The sequence below is a fragment of the Alligator sinensis genome, unplaced genomic scaffold (genome assembly GCF_000455745.1).
Source record: "Alligator sinensis unplaced genomic scaffold, ASM45574v1 scaffold745_1, whole genome shotgun sequence".
Classification (NCBI taxonomy): Eukaryota; Metazoa; Chordata; order Crocodylia; family Alligatoridae; genus Alligator; species Alligator sinensis.
In genome coordinates, this window is record NW_005842119.1 from 1,896,107 (window position 1) to 1,914,406 (window position 18,300).

Sequence of the window (18,300 nt, forward strand, 5' to 3'; positions counted from 1 at the left end):
GCATAACCATCCCCAGCTATACCATCCCAGCCAAAGCTTTGCCTAGCTGGGTCTTAAAAACCTCAAAGGATGGAGATTCCACAACCTTTCTGGGTAGCCTGTTCCAGTGTTTTGCTACCCTCCTAGTGAGAGAGTTTTTTCTAATATCTTCCCTAAACTTCCCTTGCTGCAACTTGAGACCATTGCTCCTTGTTCTGTCATCTGCCACCTTTGAGAACAGTTCAGCTCCATCCTCTTTGGAACTGTACTTCAGGTGTTATTAAAGACTATTATTAAAATCCGCCCCCCCATCTTCTCTTTCCCAGACTAACTAAGCTCAGTTCCCTCAGCCTCTCCTCATAAGTCCATGCCCCTCAGCCTCTCCTCATAAGTCCATGTTCCCCAGGCCCCTAACTTTGTTGCCCTCTGCTGAAGTCTTCCAATTGGTCCATATCCTTTCTGTAGTGGGGAGCCCAAAACTGGATGTAGTACTTTATATGTGGCCTCACCAGTGCCGGATAGAGGGGAATAATCACTTCCTTCAGTCTGGCAATACTCCTGCAAATGCAGACCAGTATGCTGTTAGCTGCCTTTGCAACAAGGGAATGCTTTTGGATCATAGCTTGTCTGCTGCAACCTCCCAAGTACTTTCCTGCAGAACTCCTGCTTAGCCAGTCAGTCCCCAGCCTCTACCAGTGCATGGGATTGTTCTGTCCCAAGAGCAGAATTTTGTGCTTGTCGTACTTGAACTACATTCCCGACCAATTATTCCCTGGTTGTAAGCAGCAGGTCAAGAAGAGCACTGCCCCTAGTTGGCCTCCGCAACATTTGCACCAGGTGGTTGTCCGTAGCACTCAAAAAAACTTCCTGGATTGCCTGGCAAGGTTCTTTGGGTAGATGTGGTATCTTTTATTAGACCAAATGAATAGTTGGAAAAAAGTTCTTTGCAAGTTTTCGGGCACAAACATCCTTCTTCAGGATTGCTTGTGCACTGCCGTATTGCTCTCCTAGCAGGTGTCAGGGTGATTTTGAAGTCCCCCACGAGAACCAGGGCCTCTGATGGGAAAACTTTTGCTAGCTGTTTGAAAAAAGCATCATCTACTTCATCCTCCTGGTCTGGTGGTCTATAGTAGACACCCACCACATCCATATCACATTTGTTGCTGTCCCCTCTGACCCCAACCTAGACGCTTTGAACAGGCCTGTCTCAGTTTTATACTGAAGCCCTCAGCAATCATACAGCTCTTTTGCATAAAGAGCCATTCATCCTCTTTTCTCCTGCCTGTCCTTCCTAAATAGTGTATATCCATCCATGACAGTGCTCCAGTCACGTGAGCTATCCTACCAAGTCTCATTGTAGTTCTGTGACTGTGTGAGGACTTCCTGATTCTTCCTGTTTGTTTCCCAGGCTCTGTGTATTTTGTATACAGACACCTGAGGTAACTAGCCAATTGTCCTACTTTCTCAGGAAGAATGGGAATGCATCCCCTGTTGTCCCCTTGCTTGTGCTTCCTCTAGGTCACTTGATTCCGCACTTACCTCAGGGCTTTGGTGTCTGTCCCCTAGTGAGCCTACTTTTAAAGCCCTCCTCACCAGGTTAGCGAGCCTGTTTGCAAAGATGCTCTTTCTCCTCCATCATGTGGATCCTATCTCTTCTTAGCAATCCTTGGAACAACATCAAGTGGTTGAAGAAGCCAAAGTCCTGCCAGCAACACTTTCTGCGCAGCCATGTATTGATATGCAGGATGCATCAATTCCTTCCCAGGCCCTTCCCCTTGCCCAGGAGGATCAAGGAGAACACCACATGAAACCCTGTCCTCCTCACTGCTGTACCCAGAGCCCTGTAGTCACTTGATCTGCTCAGTCACTTGGCAGTATCATTGTTGCCTGCCTGGATAAGCAGCATGGGGTAGCTCATGATCAGATCATATTTGGGATCAGGGCTGAATTATATCCCATAGCCAAATTAGTATGGTTTGTGTTGGGGTTTTTGCCTTCCTCTGTAGTGGTGGGGGGGCACTGACAGCTCATATCTCTCTGCTTTATCTGTGGCAAGTCAGGGTGCTCATAGTGTTTTTGGGCAGTGTGACAGGTTGATTGTGTAGTTTTTGGAATAGTGTAGGCAGGCACTTATATGGGATGGTTTGGATAGAGATAATCCTGCCTTGAGCAAGGAGTTGGACTAGATGACCTACTGAGGTCCCTTCCAGCATTATGTTTCTATGATCGTTTACAAATTAAACTCATTTCACTAGTGTTCCAAAGTAAAACTTACTTCCTGGGAGACTGTTGGGGAAGAAAAACTTGGTTTATATGATTGTCTAATGAGAAACATTTGATATATGCTGTAACTAAGGTTAATGCTAGAGGTTATAGTAAAAATATGGATAACATGTAGCATTCAAAAAGTTTTTTCTCTGTAAAATGGGAAAAATAATAATAGAGTGCTTGAGGTACACAAATGAGAGAGGTGCCAGATAAGAGTTGGATACAATTGATTAAAAAAAAATCTATGTGCAAAGAATAGACTGAAAATTTTATGCGTTTCTCTCTCGCATTAATAGTGGTTCAGAGGCCTTGTTATATCATTTAAGTGAACTGAAAGGAATGGCATTATGGAAACAAAAATATGAGTCGCTTGGATTAGATGCAGCAGGAATTGAAGGTATAATAATTAGCTCACTACTTGCCATATTGATGTTAATGTTAAAAACTGAAAGTAACAGTTATTCTCTTTATAGATGCTATTACTGCTGTTGGTTCTTTCATCCTAAAAGCAAATGAGCTTCTTCAGTAAGTATTAAGCTGGAAAGTTGCAAGCCAGTTTGTTTTTTAATCATAATGTAATGCACAATTGAATTGAATGAAGATTTTTTTTCCTAAAAATGTAATTATTTATTAGAAGAATTTACTCCAGTAGCTGCTAAAGCACCCTCTTTATTCAGTATGTAACTTCAGTCAGGGTTGCGCAACTGGCAGCTTGTGGGCTCCATGAAGCCTAGGAGTTAATGTGCAGCCTCTTGGGTCTCGTGCAGTTGTTGCTCCTCTCATTGCTTAAGCTACAATAGCAGCCAGAGTCTCCAGGTTTCCCCTTCCCTCTTCTGATTGCCACTTCCTGCTTTTGCCCCAGGAGGCAGAGTGGTACAGGAGTTGAGGGTGCAAAGGGTGAGTTTGGGGTTGTGTGCTGGGGGTTGGGATTGTGCTTGTGTAGTAAGTCTGGGGGGAAGCCCATGTGGGTTCATGTTGCAGCAGGGGGAGGGATTGTGCTTTTATGCCAGTATGGTATAGCAGTGGAAGGGGATGCCCGCCTGGTCATGTGGTACAGTTGTGAATACCTTGGGTGGCTTGGACAGCCATTGTACATAATTGCATGCTGTTTTTTCTACAGGACCCCTTCCTCACTTACTGTACAGGATGGATGGTACTCAGTTAATACGATTATTCAACATTTTACGAGTCCTAAGTCTTAGTATACACTAATCAGGCAATTAGTGACAACTGACTTATTTTCTTGTGATCCTTTGCATGGTGGTTATCAATGTATATTAAGAATGTTTCATATGTATTAATCATGCTTTTCATTGCCCTCCCTGTGTGTGGTAGTGTGTGGTTTTATCACTATTTTGCAAAGGGGAACAAGCACAGAAGGATTAAGGTGAAGTGATTCCATTAAATGTAGGTATTTCACTTTCAGGACCTGGTTTTTCAGACCCCAGGTTCATGTTAAAATAATGGCACCATTGGGATCAGAGAAACTTTATGCCCCATCCTAATACATATCCAGCTATGCCTGACATGCGTGGCTGGACACTTGTTGTTTGGGAAGGGCCATGAAGTTCCCTGCTATCCCAGTCACACCACTGCATGGCTGCCATGTGTCTGGTCCCAGCTAAGGAATGGTGCCAGTCCTGCTTATACTGAAGTTGAAATGTCTATTCATCCTGCAGCTGCTTGTGCTCTTTGTTTAGATCTAATCTTTTATCTTTTTTTTCATACAGAGTTATAGACAGTAGCATGAAAAATTTCAAAGCATTTTTCCGATGGCTTTATGTAGGTAAGCTTAATTATATGCTAAATGTTTTGTATCTGTTTTTAAATAACTTGGTTTGGTGTTGTCCTAGCATTTTAAAATATTTGCCCATGAGTTAATCTCTGGGATTTAGAAGTTTAGCATATTTTAATTACTCCATGTGATAAGTTCCTTGATAGTGGGCTCTTTAAAATTAAGACTGGTGTCAAAGATATAGCTCAGGGACTAGATAGATCCAGCCCACCGAGCCCCATCCTCTGGCCCCTGGTGCTGCCTCTGGGTCTTGAATTGACCCAGACACCACATGCGGGGCCTACTCTGGCCAGTTTGGGCCCTGTGCTGCACACAGTGCCTACGCTAGCAGGTTTGGGATCTGTGCTGCATTCAGTCTCCCCCATGGGTGCTTCAGGGCAGTTTCCTCATGCAGTGTGTGTCCCAGACTGGACAGAGTTGGTGTTGTGTGGTGTGTGTACTCCCGACCAGCCCTGCACAGGTGCTGTGTGTGACGAAGTCCTGGACCAGCCAGAGTGAGTGCTATGTGCATTAGCAGAGTAGTAGTCCATGGGCCCAGTCTGACTCGTGGGGCCAGTCATGTGCCATTCATCTGGCTCCTGGGGCTAAGTGAGATTGACACTCCTGAATGCAAGGATGAAATGAACCGTATTTACTTATTGTCATGCTGGCAAAAGTAGGTTAACTAAATATATTTGTAATTATTGCAGTTACGATTTTCTATACTGCCATCACTGGAAACTTGGAAAAGGAGGTAGTCACTGTGTTTTTCCTTATATGCTTTTGGCAAGGGCTATCAACATACCTATAGCTATGATTTTCTTCCTGAGTGTCAGTTCTTAGCCCATCTACATGAAGGTCTCATCTTCTGTCTTTGTGCTAAACACATGATACTGAACTTCAGTGATACTGCTGTAAAAATATTTTCATTTCCTTCCCAGCTTTACTTGGGCTGATTTTGCAAATGCTTTAGTCAAAGTTAAGTTAAGCACATGCTTAGTTTTACTACTTTTTAGTTGTCTCCTGCATGTGCACATAAATTTAAGCACATATACATATACTGAAGGCAATAAACAGCCTACTCTGCAATATTTTGCCACAGATATTTCATACTTGAATTATTTTTGGCCTCAAGCTACTCATAGATACATTTCTTATTGCAAACTTTCCAAAAATTTGGAATATAATCTAACTACTTTTTAACCTGTCATTCCTACTTTTCTCCAATGATATCCAGTTCTCAGGGAGAAAGTTTTAATACATCGATAGTCTGGAACTGTGTGGTAGGCCTAGCCCTATGGGGTGGGGGTCGTATATCCTAGCTGTTGGCTAGCCTGCTCCCTTCCCTTCTCTAGCTTCTCCAGTCTGATCCACCCACTGCCCTCTATCTCGCCTGCCATGCCTTGATGGAATCAATTAAGCAGGAAGCATCTGGAACCTTTGAAGTAGCAGGGTTTCCCTTGTGCGGCTTAGCTTCCCGTTGCACACTTGCCTAGGCCCTGACCCTCTCAGCTGGGGCCTGATGTGCTCTAGCTGCTCCCGTCAGCCCTGGACCCACTCAGTCCAGCCTCAGCTCTCTAATAGCAGCAGCACAGCTGGGAATTAGGCTCCACAGTAGGCCTCTGGCCTTCAGGTTCCCCAGCCTGAGAGGAGTTAAATCTCTCACTCTCTTTTTCTCTTGTTTCTTTTGAGCACTCGCAGTTGCACATGCGCTTTCTCTCTCGTTATATGACTCCTTGCCTTGCAAGCAACCTCCACCTACCCTCAGTCACTCTTGGTCCTCTGGCTCTCCTATACAAAGCAAAAAGGAAAAAATCCCAGTGGAAAGTTCTTCCTCTGCTTTAGGGTAACAAACACAGTCTTTACTCTGGGCTTCGCTCCATGGGCCTGCTGCCTAACTCGTCCAGAAACACTAAGGGAAAACGGCAGCAAAACTCAGTCCCCCTTGTGGGGCTGCTTAGTGTCCGTTTGCACTTTCTCTCCCTCTGACAGGGAGCCTTCTGCCCTCTCTGTGCTCAAGGCTCAGGGGATAAATAGGGCAGGCCTATTTATCCCCTAAGCTCTGCCTGTTCTAGCCAGCCCAGCCTACTAGCTGTCTTGAATACAGGGTGGTCCCAGGCCCCAAATCCCTTCTCTTACAGGGCCTTTGCCAGTTCTGCTGGCTTTGTAGCCCTGTGCCAGTAACAGGGTGAGGGTCCCTTGTTACAAACTGCCAACTGAACTCATAGCTAGGAAGTCCTAGATGCAACATAAAAAAAAGAAAAGAAATAGGAGTTAAGAATTTATTTTTGTGTATTTTTTTGGTGCACTGGTCATGAAATCAATGTAATCGTTTTACATTGCTTACCTTTTATAATTGTTTTCTTAATTATTTAGGAAAACAAGACATTTTATCAGTTTTACTATGCAAGCATCAGAAATGCAGATATTTAGCAACATGTAGCATTTAACAAAAAGAAATTAATTACTACTTTCAGTTTACAGAAATGTAATGAAAGGTATCTGATTTCCCTATATTACCGTGTCATTAGCTTTATAATGAATACATTATTTAAATGTTGCTTGGACAGATTTACTGAACTAAAATAAGTTACTCTCTAATTCCCAGTAACAACATTATTTCTATGCAGTGTTCTAATACTTTCATATTTTGTTCCACAGGAGCTAATGATATATGTTAAACTTCTGTTTTTAGATGAGTTGCATACTTTTTTTACAAACGTCAATATATTTCATGACATCTTTGTATGAGAAATGTTTTATTTCATTTTATAGAAGGGACAATGGAGATGTAAAGGGAAAGTGAGTCATCCCCCCATTCCCCACAGTCAATTTTAAGTGAGAGGCAGAAATAAGACTAAAAGACAAATCTTTCGAAGTCCTGGGCTCCAGTCCATAGTGCCTCTAATGAGAGAAAATTCCACTCTATCATTTGGGTCTTGCTATTTTGCAATAGACAAATACAATATGGAAAAATCTTTTTTTTTTTTCTTTTTTTTTTGTTGTTAAACTGTTAATTTTCCTTCCAGCTATGTTGAGGATGTCAGAAGACCATGTGCTTCCAGAGCTGAACAAGGTAGTAGCAGCATTTTTATCAGCTATTTTTATAATGTTTCCATATCAGTTTAATTCTGCTGGTGGTCCATACTACAATACAAATAGGAACAAAAATAAGCCATGGGTGGGGGTTTTTTTAGTATTTAGATTTAATACTCATGTCCTTGCTATTCTTCTGGAATAATTAGTGTATTAAGTATCCTCAGTTTCACAGTAATATATATGTTCAACCTTACATTTAATGCATTAAAAAACATTCTCACTTTTCTTTATGAAGTTTAGTAACTAAAGTCTGGTGATATTATGGGTGGGGTGGTTATATAGACAGTCTTTCAGTGGCTTGGATGAATATACTTTGTATTCCAGTCTCCAGTAATAAAGTGGTTTCTAGGCCCTGTGTGCTAGTACACATTGTCCCCACAAAACTGGAAATAAAATTTTCGCTCCACTACATTCACCAGGGCCAGGATTTCACACAAGGGGCTCCCATGGTTTAATAAGGCAGGAAGTAAGGCAGGGTGGCACCTTACAATACTAGTTCAGGGAGTAATGAGCTTTCATAAGCAATCCTCATATCTGATTTAAATATGTATAAACATACAGATAAATAAAATAGATGTAAATAATCCTTATATACCAGATACAAACAAATTTTTACCCAAGCAAGTCCCCTAGTGCAAAATGCTTTTAAAGGAAAGTATATTATTGTAAGGTATGTTCTCTTTTGGCTGAAGTAGAATATTTATTGCAACCCAGAAAGTGGCAGTAAATGAAGTAAAGCTCCATGTGACAGGGAAATTGTGCCGAAAATATAACAAAGTTCCTACCCTATCGTTTACCGTTGCTTATCATACTGCTGGCCCATGTCTGCAGTGACCAATTCAATTCCCAGTGGACAGGTGTCCAGTCAAAACTTCATTGGCAGAAATTCACTTTAAAGTGCCTTTAAAATCACCCTGATTCTGAAAATGGATGGAAAAAATATTCTTTTGGCTCCAGGCTTTGAATGTAACTATCTATTAATAGTTTGTCTGTCTGTGAAATTCCTTCTTTCGTGAAAGATCACATAAGCTTTTACTAATGTGTAGCTGTTTTTAGAATTCAGTTTTTCTTAAGTGAAATTGTTGCTTCTCTATATTCATAACCAGATGGCAAAATTACTACATTGTTCTCACGGTGAAGCACATTATATATGTTTGAATTTAATTTATTTTGTAGTCTAATTCTTCCCATTTTATTTCTGCTAGATGACTCAGAAAGACATAACATTTGTTGCCGATTTTCTTACTGAACACTTCAATGAGGTAAGGTACATTAGTTTACTGAATGTTTTTATGCATGCAACCTAATTTTAGTTTTTTCTGCTGATAACTGAATTGGAAAGACTAGTTGGATTATTTTTCATATTGAGAAATATGGATTTTTAAAATTTAATTTCATGGACTGCAGTATTGTCAAGTCAGTACTTTTGCATTTTAAAATTCGGCTTTACGTTTGTTTCAGGCACCAGAGCTCTATAATCGTAAAGGAAAATACTTCAATGTTGAGAGAGTTGGCCAGGTAAAATAGTGGATTATATACTGAGACAAGAAACACAAAGGATATGAGTAAACACAAGCTGGGATAGATGGACAAGAAAAGATGGGATCTACTAATAAGAGAATGCGGTTATTGAAACTATATGTGCTGTCCTTTAATGTTCCTTCATGCTCATCTATCTGCAAAGAGAAAAACTGTTCTACCTCTTATAGGGAAAGACTGTTTATTTTTATTTTCCTCATCTCCATGGTACTTTAGAAAAGCTGGGGTTGGTGAGGGCAGGAATAATTTTATAACTAAAAATGGTCAAATATAATTGAAATCTGCTTGTGCAATGCCTTTAGATCATGAAGCCAGTAGTATTAGAATTTAAAATTGTAGGTGCGTAGAGCAGATTTACAATCATATTTGATTTGTTACACCTGTTTGGATAGCATGACATGTTGAGAAACCAACAGTAACCCAATTAAGAATTTAGAATAAATTTTATTATCTAGACATTGTAGAAAGGAAGCATAAAATATGAATTATTTTTTATTAAATCAAAACTAATTAAGTGAAAATATTTTGACATATTTTGACATTTATCCAGGGAATGAATCCTAGTTACCTTGATAATAACTGCTTGGTATGAATTTATTCTCTGATTCCAGTACTTAAAAGATGAAGATGATGACCTAGTTTCACCACCTAACACAAAGGGAAACCAGTGGTTTAACTTTCTTAAAAATAGCACACATCTCAAAGGTATTGTATGCTGGTCTTATGCTGTGAATCAGAGATATGTTTGCAAACTTGACAAAACTAAAATCACACTTGTATAAGTATGAGTACAAATAGTGTCAGTTTTTGAATCTCTCTCTGTGTAGGAAAAATATAAAGGCTTATTTGTTTCCATTCAAGAACAACTATATACAGCATTGTCAAGAAACCTTTGATTGAGCTAGGCCGTAGTTTGCTTCATTTTTTCCCTATGGATTAGAGAATTTCTTTTCCTTTACTTAAAAATAATGAATATGTAGGCCTGGAAGGTGCCTCATGATGCAGAGCAAATTATTCTGAGGTAGGATTTGTGTGCAGCTAGACCAGGGGTGGACACTTATTTCATCTGGAAGGTTATTATTTTCGAAGTGGTAGGCAGACCTGCTCCCTGCTTCCCAGGGGAGTCACAGCAGCTGCATGTGGTGGCAGGGAGTGGGGCCAGGCTGCCAGCTCCATTACATGGGGCTTCACCCCAGTGGCATGAGACTCCTGGGAGCTGCACGTGAGTCCTGCGTGATAGAGGTGGGCTTGTATGGCCCTGCTCCTTGCTGGCATGTGCAGCTCCTGGAACTGGCTGGAGCCATTTGCCACTGGGAGGCCGTTCCTGCATGGCCCTTGAGCATCCCAAGGGCCCACCACCCATAGCAGAGGCTGTGCACCATGGGGAGGGTGTGTGGGGTGGTCTGTGTCGTCCCCCCCACACACACACGCACATCTCTGCGCTTCTGCCCAGCTGTAGCTTCCTTACCTGCTTCCCGAGTGAGTGCTGCAACACAACGAGGAGATGCTGGAGGCCAGGGAAGCTGAGCAGGTCCCCTGGTGGCTGCAGCAGTGGAAGCAGCAGCCCTACTGGAAGTTGTCTACTGGCTGGGGCCCTCCCATGCATTAAGGTGGTAGTGAAGCATGTGGAGTATAATTCATTGGTGGGCGCCCGCAGGCTAGATGAAATCACCCCTGAACTAGGCCATTCCTAAACTAAGCCATTCCTGACAAGTATTTGTTTGACTTATTTGTAAGCCTTCACTAAAGAGGAGTCTACAGACTTTTTAGGTAGCCCTTCTACATCTTTTTGTGAAGTACAAAACCCCAAATTGGATGTGGTGCTTTAATGGAGGTCTTAGCAGCACTGAGGGTAATGATCTCCTGTGTCTTGCGTATGACAGTCTCGCTAGTTATCTTTGAATGATACGTTTGACTTCTTTGCAACAGTATTGTATGCCTGGTTTATATTCTGTATGCTATCAGCTGTACCCCCAGGTCATTTTCTGCATCATGGTTATTTAGTGAGATATTCCTAATCTTGTATTGGTGTATTTGATTATTCCAGTGAACCGCTGATAACTGCAATTTCAGTATAATTTTTCAATCAGTGTTGTACCTGCTTCATCATAATTTCATGTAGGCCAAATTTACTTCCTCCTTGTTATTATGTACGTTAGACAGAGCTGCATTATGATGAACATCAGGTACTAACTATATTGGTGGTAAAATTAGGAATTCTAATTTTCACACAATAAGAGAGACTGTCCCTCAGACCACTTTCTGGTCATTCATGGTTTACTAATATCCTTATGGCAACTATATCAATTATTTGCATGGCAAAGCAATAGCAGGGTCATTGTATATAGAATGTATTCATCATCCAAGATTTTACTTGAAAAAAATCTGTCTATATAAAACGCTTAAGTAGTAAGATATACCTCAAAAATTAGGAATGCATGCATTTTAAATATATCTTCCTGCAGCATAAGGTAACTGAAAACAAGGAAATCCAAGCTGAAAATTATTCCATTGTATCCAGACAATAGATACTGTGAGAGACAAGAAACCATTTTTGTTGTTGTTGTTTAGCAGTGTGCTTGATGACATCATACATCCTAATTTTTAGTTTGAATTAACTGACATGGAAGAGATCTGCAAAGAGAGCTCAAGTTCTGAATCCTGGATTCTGTTCCATATAACAGCACATTGTACTCTGACTGAAATGGAAACTCATATAATTGTAGCTTTATGAAGAACATGTCTTTTACTAATATCAAATGATTTTTCTACAGAAAGCCCATTGCTGTTTCCCTATTATCCCCAGAAATCGCTACATTTTGTCAAAAGGCAAATGGAGGGGATCATTGATCAGTGTCTACAAAAACCAGCTGTAAGTCCTGATCTGAAAAGAATATTAAGGGGTCTTTTGAGGCCAGCCATAGTTGGTACTCTGATCATTTACACAAAAGTGAATTAAGCCCTTTGGACACTGTTAGCCCTATAGTCTGAGGTCCCTTTTTTAGCCACAAAATATCCACAAATGTCAGTATTGCAGCTTTCCCCTCTCTAGTGTTTCAGTCTGCCCTGGCGCATTCAGAAAAGGTAGTTAAGTCTCTCTGCCTATTATGTTCTTTGCATCTCCTGAGCATCATAAATGAGTAACAACTATTTTTAATTTCAATTCATTTTGTTTCCTGAGGAACAATATACTACTTTGTACGCTTACATTTAAACCAGGAATGTCACATGATAATGGCTTTTGTAATATAGAAATCAGTTCACTAGAGATTGGGCTGGGTTCTTTCCTTTTTATAATAAGAGAAGAATATAATAAAAGAAACTATATGTGAGTAGCCGAGTAATTTTCTTTCAGTATTTTTGTAATGTTTTGATTATATGCTCTAGGATGTGATTGGAAAGTCAGTACATCAAGTAATCTGCATTTCCCTCTACAAAATGTCTCAAAGGTATATATTTTCACATTATATCTAGGTTTTATTTGCACAAAATTTGTGTTATCTTCTAACTTGTTTTGGTTTTCCTTTTTAGTGAGGAATCCGTACCTCAATTATTTAAATTACCTTTCCTGTAAGTATACCGCTGAATTTTTTTTCCTTTTCCCTATTGTATTTCATTTGTAAAATATTGTATTTGATATAAATATTTTTTAACATTTTAGGTGGAATAACAAATCCTCCAGTACACATTATGTTATCTTCACCATCGCAGAAAGTTCCATTTCAAAAATTTACATTTTGAGGAGGCATACGGATACTTCTAGGTAAGAAACTGACTGGACTGTGATACAGCAGCCAGGGCCATGTAGATCCAATTATGCTAAAAAGAACTAATTGCCATAGTATTGAGTTTAGATGCATAGAAACAAGGGACTAGAAGGAGTCCTGCATTTGCAGGCAACCATTTATTCAAAGCATCCATTAAAGCATCCATTCAACTCCTCTTATACATTGCAGCTGGAAAAAAACCCAGTAAAAACCTAGGAGGAACAAAGGTGCTTCTCATGTCTAGTTCACTGGAATGGAAAGAGTTATGTAAAATAAGTTCTAATGATCCTAGGAAGTGGACCTTCCCCATGCTACAGAAGAAGGCAAAAACACACAAGTGACCTTTGCCAGTCTGACCTGACCTGACAGAAAATTCAATCCTGATCCCAAATCTGGTAATCAGTTTGATCTTGGCCACAAGAGCAAGATGAGAGGGTTCTTAGTACCATTAGGAGGGCTAGTTCACCAGCACTGCAGTCACAATAAAGAAATGGTTCCTTTGATAAGGAAATGGCTAAATATATGCTGCCCCTTCACATCAGTAAGCAACAGTGGTAACCATTGCATAGGTTTATCTTCCTTAGTAAATATTCATCTTGTGAATCCCAGGTAGCTTGTGATTATTATTTAGGCTTTTCATGATTGTTATAGAGCTCAGCACATTAAAAAGGAACTCATTTATACTAATAAAATTACGCTTATTCATTTCTTGGAGTAAATGCCAAGATTCCAGCATTATAATCTGCCTGGTAACTGACTCCCCAGCCCAGTCCAGCCCCTGGCTTGTTTACTTTTCATTCCATCCAGGAAGAGCACACACCAACTGCTGCAGCTTCCTGAGCCTGACGAAGGGTTTTTGAACCCGAAAGCTTGCTTAATAACTATTCTCCAACCATTTGGGTTGGTCTAATAAAAGATATCAAATTCACCCAAGGAACCTTGTCTGCCAAGATTCCAGCATAACTTTTGTAATTTTGGTCCTTTTTTCCCATGTTGCCAAGATCAACCCCAACTCCATTAGAGCTGTTGGGTAAATGGTAAGGCTTGTTGCTTTAGGCAAGGCTTTACTAATCCTGTTCAGCAGCTGATTTATGAAGAGAAAATACATAGTCTAACAGAACTTGGTTCAGAGCATTTGAGGTTGGGGTGTAAGAGAGGAATTATTGTCTTGTAAGATCAGTTATGTTTTTGAGGTGATGCCCTTTAGTATGAGTTTGCCTGAGGCTCTGTCCTTTGCTTCTTCCCTTGCACGTCGCACCCATTTCCTTTAATACTGGATGTACCTTACGCATTGCTTCTCTGTCTAAATCTAAATAGGCTGCATAGTCTCTTCCAGCAGCCTCTTTAAGTTTTTGAATTTCCAGTATGTTAGTATGAGTTTTTAGGAACTATTCACATAGATGGGGTTTTTTTCCTCCTTTTTCCTTTAGGTCTGTTAACAATGGGCTACTTGCTGTGGAGTTTGGAAACTTCTTGAACAACAGTATAAATGAAAGCTCAGAATCAAGGTTAGTATGTCTGGAAAGTAGCAGCTTTGTTAACTTGCACCTGGGTTCTTTTAAGTCTTGTTTATTCTACTTAGTAGCTGTTTTTTCATATTTATACTTTGTCTCTGATCCTGCAAGTTGCCTTCGGGATCCTCTCTTCGTTGCAATCCCATTAAGTCAGTGAAGATCTTTTTGCTGGGCTTCACCTACATGCAGTAACTTGCAAGAGTGAATGGAGTTATTTTGTACTTAAAGAAATGATTATAGTTATCAAGATAGAAACACAATGAAACTGCTTTTGCCTAAGCATGGAACATTTAAAAACAGTGAGCCAAAATGAGATCTTATCTTCTAATAACGCACTGCAGAATTTTGTAGTGATGCTGGTGACAATGATACCATATTTACTTAATTCCAAGACCAAGTTATTTCCCCATTTAACATAAGAAAAACCAACCCTCATATTTGAATCGGGTATCAGAAGGCTCCAGCTGGGGAGTTGCCTGCTCATGGGGCAGCATCAGTGGCACTCAGGTTCTTCCTTCCAGTGTCTGTTCCCTTCCTGGCTCCTCTCCCAACTCCCTTATTGGCAGAGAGCAGATACTGGAAGTAGGAATCTGTGTGCTACTGTTTCAGTCCCCAGGTGAGCTGGGCTCCCTGTACAGCCAGTTCTCCCAGCTCCCAGCTAGAGTGGTCCAACTCCCAACTGATCTGGCCATGGGAGGAGCCCCAGAGCCACTTCTGCTCCCTGAAGCTGGGCTCCCTGCACAGCTGCTCCCTGCAGTGCAGGGCAGGAGTGGCCTTGTGGCTCCCTCCATGCCTGCTTCAGCAGAGGACTACAGCAGTATCACATGTGTTCCTCCTTCCAGTCCCTACTCCCCTCAGCAGAGGGGACACAAGGGGTCAGGAAGGGAGCTGGGCCAGGAACAGGAGCTGGAAGTAATAATGTGTGTGTTGACTCTGTTGTCCCCAGCTGAGCTGTGCTCCCTGTATAGCTGCTTCATGCAGTGCAGGGCATGAGGAGCTCAGGGGCTCTCCCTGTGTCTAGATAAGCCAGAGACAACAGTGGAAGTGGGGTGGGGCAAGTGGTGGGGAAGCAGGTCGGGGGGAGGAGAGAGGGAAGAAGGATGCTTGCCCCCCATGCTGCCTGCCTTTCCACTGCAGCAGCAGTGGGGGCAAAGGGTGGGGACGGGGCATGTTTCAGATAACCCTCCAAAAATTAGCTTCTAGGCATGGAAAATTATAACAAGTTTATAATTTTCTATGTCTAGAATCTATTGAGGGATTATTTTAAATTCAAAGTCTCGGATTCAGGTAAATACAGTAATTTATTCAGCACAGACATTTTGATGGAGGGCTCCAACCCAGGACTCCTTTTTTCCCCATAGAAAAGCTATGTCAGGTCAACTTATCCTTTTAGCAAAGGAGGGATAATGGTGGTGGCTGTCAGAGCCCACCAACCAATTTCCCCTTTAGCAACTTTAGGAGTTTCCTGCCCTTTTGGAGGAAGGGACAAGCTTTGTACCTACCTATTACATTGCTGACTAAACAGTAGACTAGCCAATTCTAAATCTTTCTGTAACTTTGAAGAGTATTAAATGTAATGAGCATTCTGCAACAGGAGTCAGCAACCTTTTGGGAGTTAAATTAGGGTAGCTTGCTCTAAAGGCAGGATGTTACTTTCAACCCAGCTGCCACCTCTCTCGCTGCCACCAACTGTAAATACTGTAAAAAGCTATTTATACTTTTTGTAAGGCATGATGGAATACAATTAAACACAGCATTACTTTTGTTATAGGTTCTACAGTTGTTTAGATGCCCATTTTTATGATGATGAAACTGTAACTGTAGTTCTTAAGGAAAATGCTGAGCAAGAGGGGAAAGAAAGAATCTTGGCTCAGTTGCCTTTATCTTCAGTGTACATTGAGGACCAAGAAAGGGGATTCAGCTGGGATCTAAGCAAAAGGTATTGCATTACTTTTATTAATTCCATGAAAATGCAGAACTGAAAAGTAGAATTAACTAACATTTCAGCCATAATTATCTGAATATAAAAATAGAATACAATTGCTTAAATATTGTCTAAAAATAAAAGGGGTTATATTTACAGGTTTACAGTATGCACATTTTAAAGACAAGACTTTCTTTTGGGAGGGAAGCAGGTTATGTTTGATTATAACTTCCAAATCAATTTTTCAGTCTGTTTTATGTATGTTTGAAATCATAGGTTGTGTTTGTGTGTTCTTATCTGCTCTTGTGACATGTGGGTGCCAATTTTGAGAATGCTTTAAGGAAGCAAGAACTTTTTCCACTTCTGAATATAAGGGCTATAGTTTTTCTACTCCTAACAGTTCTAGAGGCTCTTGAACAGGAGTGGGTACACTAAATTTGCAATGGCACTGATATCAACAGGATAATATAAAGTTGAGAGAGATTTCTTGCTTATTCGCCCAGCGGTTGCCCACTGAATATCATCCACATCTGGTGAATGGAACAGAATGAAATAATCTGTAAAACAACTTAATTCATGCCTTTCTATATTTCTATTGATATAATAGCAGATAAGAGAAATATTGGAGGGAACTAAAGAAAAATCATATATCATTGGACAAATCTAGTATTTATGCAGTAAGAAAATTATGGTCTAAAATGTTTTTTCCTTGACACACTTAGGTTAGATGAACAATGTGATGATATTTCTACACGTACTGTCTTTTTGGAGAGTCAGTGGAGAGTACTGGAGAATATGAAAGCCCAGTATGTTGCTGTAAACGGCATTAGAAAAGTTTCTTGTGTGGTAAGTACCACATTTAGAGAGAGCATGGAATTCTTTTAGATAATTTTTTTTTGCTTGTTATGACTAAAGAAATTGATACTATATTTTTTTGTTGATTTGACTTGAAAAAAATATCAATGTCCTCTGTACTGCAACAAAATCATTAGAAGAGGTAACGATAATTTTTCTCCAGTCCATGATGCAGAAAGTTTATTAGAATATTTGTGACTTCTGTTTTAAAAAAAATGAGAGGGAGGGATGAATAGGCTTGTGTAGACATACTTACCTTGCTTTAAATCAGTAACATGCATGAAGTAGCAGAAATTTTAAAACAAGTTTACTTCAACTTTTTACTCTGGTACCTGAGGACTCAATTTAAAAGAAAATGCAGCTTTTGGTAAACATTAATTTTAAAAGCATGACCCACATCTTCAAGACATTTGTATCGTGTGTGTGTGTGATAACACACACTTTTTTGTTAATGAAAAGTTTTAAATATTTTTATAGCTAAGCTCAAATCTTCGTCATGTGAGAGTGTTTGAGATGGATGTAGAAGATGATGGAGAAGCAGAGGAAGAGGAGGAGGAGGAAACTACTCAAACAGGAGGTGGAGAGCATGAGCTGAATCAGTCAACAGATAACCAAGACAATGTGTGTGGCGGTTCTGCTGAACTGGCAGAAGAAACAGGAGAACTTGAATCAAACTTGGATTCTTGACCTAATCCTTGATATTGGTACAAAGACGTAGGAGCAACCTCTCTAGTTTCAAACAAGTGATACTTTTTCTTTATACTGTATCCATGTATTGAGCATGTGAATCTTGTGGATATTTTAGAATATACTACTTGACTCCCTAGACAGAGCCATTTCTTTTTTTTTCAGTTCCACCTTTTGAATGCTCCTTCTCTTAAAATGTTAAACAAACAGTATTTTTTTCTGAAGTAATGCAGTGTGGGTGGGTGGGAAGGAAGTGAGCCTGGAAACCACCTCAGGTACAGCTACCCTGTTGAGTATGAAAAACGTATCTGCCTTCAGGTAAGGGTCAAGTTTTCATGCATTTAAACCAGGCGTCTGTTTAATATTCCTGTCAAAGTTTAGAGTTGCATGTGCTCTGTAAATTTGGACTCCACAGGCATAGATTTGCTTGGTAATGCAAACTTGTAGAAAGATTAATCTAGCTGTAAACACTTGGCATACATTTTTAAACCTTCCTTGGGTTACCAAGAACATAAAAACAAAACCCTCACCAACTACTTAGGGTCTTTAGACTGTGTGTGTGTATATATCTAGACACAGAAGTATGTAGTTCTGAAAATCCCCTTTTCTTGTACTTAATGTTGTAAAAATATAAAATTGCAGAGAATATATTTTCTATTCTGATATCTGTTTGTGTGCCCCACAGTTTTCATCAGTTTTACCATGTTCATTTTCTTTACTAATTTATATGTATATTAGAAATGTTACAGTGCTAACTGATGAAAGCTAAAGCCTTTTAAAACGTGAAATTTGTGCCTCCTGCTGACTAATTTTACTTCATTTTTATAAGTGTGGTTCAGCTCTTTGAAATAACAGTTTTGCTAAATACTTAACCCTCCCTTAGAGCGGTAAAAC

General features: G+C 40.2%; 1 protein-coding gene across 1 annotated transcript in view; it reads left to right on the forward strand.

Moving 5' to 3' along the window:
* ANAPC4 (anaphase promoting complex subunit 4) overlaps positions 1-18,054 on the forward strand; it is a 29,672-nt gene extending 11,618 nt beyond the window's left edge. Inside the window, exons 16-30 of the mRNA XM_025205575.1 lie at positions 2,544-2,644; positions 2,721-2,772; positions 3,978-4,033; positions 7,051-7,097; positions 8,326-8,382; positions 8,582-8,638; positions 9,271-9,364; positions 11,434-11,531; positions 12,047-12,108; positions 12,191-12,229; positions 12,321-12,422; positions 13,857-13,934; positions 15,712-15,879; positions 16,587-16,710; positions 17,197-18,054. Of these exons, the coding sequence (XP_025061360.1) occupies positions 2,544-2,644; positions 2,721-2,772; positions 3,978-4,033; positions 7,051-7,097; positions 8,326-8,382; positions 8,582-8,638; positions 9,271-9,364; positions 11,434-11,531; positions 12,047-12,108; positions 12,191-12,229; positions 12,321-12,422; positions 13,857-13,934; positions 15,712-15,879; positions 16,587-16,710; positions 17,197-17,406 (1,345 nt within the window). The 3' untranslated portion in view covers positions 17,407-18,054. The remainder of the gene's footprint in view (positions 1-2,543; positions 2,645-2,720; positions 2,773-3,977; positions 4,034-7,050; positions 7,098-8,325; positions 8,383-8,581; positions 8,639-9,270; positions 9,365-11,433; positions 11,532-12,046; positions 12,109-12,190; positions 12,230-12,320; positions 12,423-13,856; positions 13,935-15,711; positions 15,880-16,586; positions 16,711-17,196) is intronic.
* Positions 18,055-18,300: the final 246 nt, after the last annotated feature.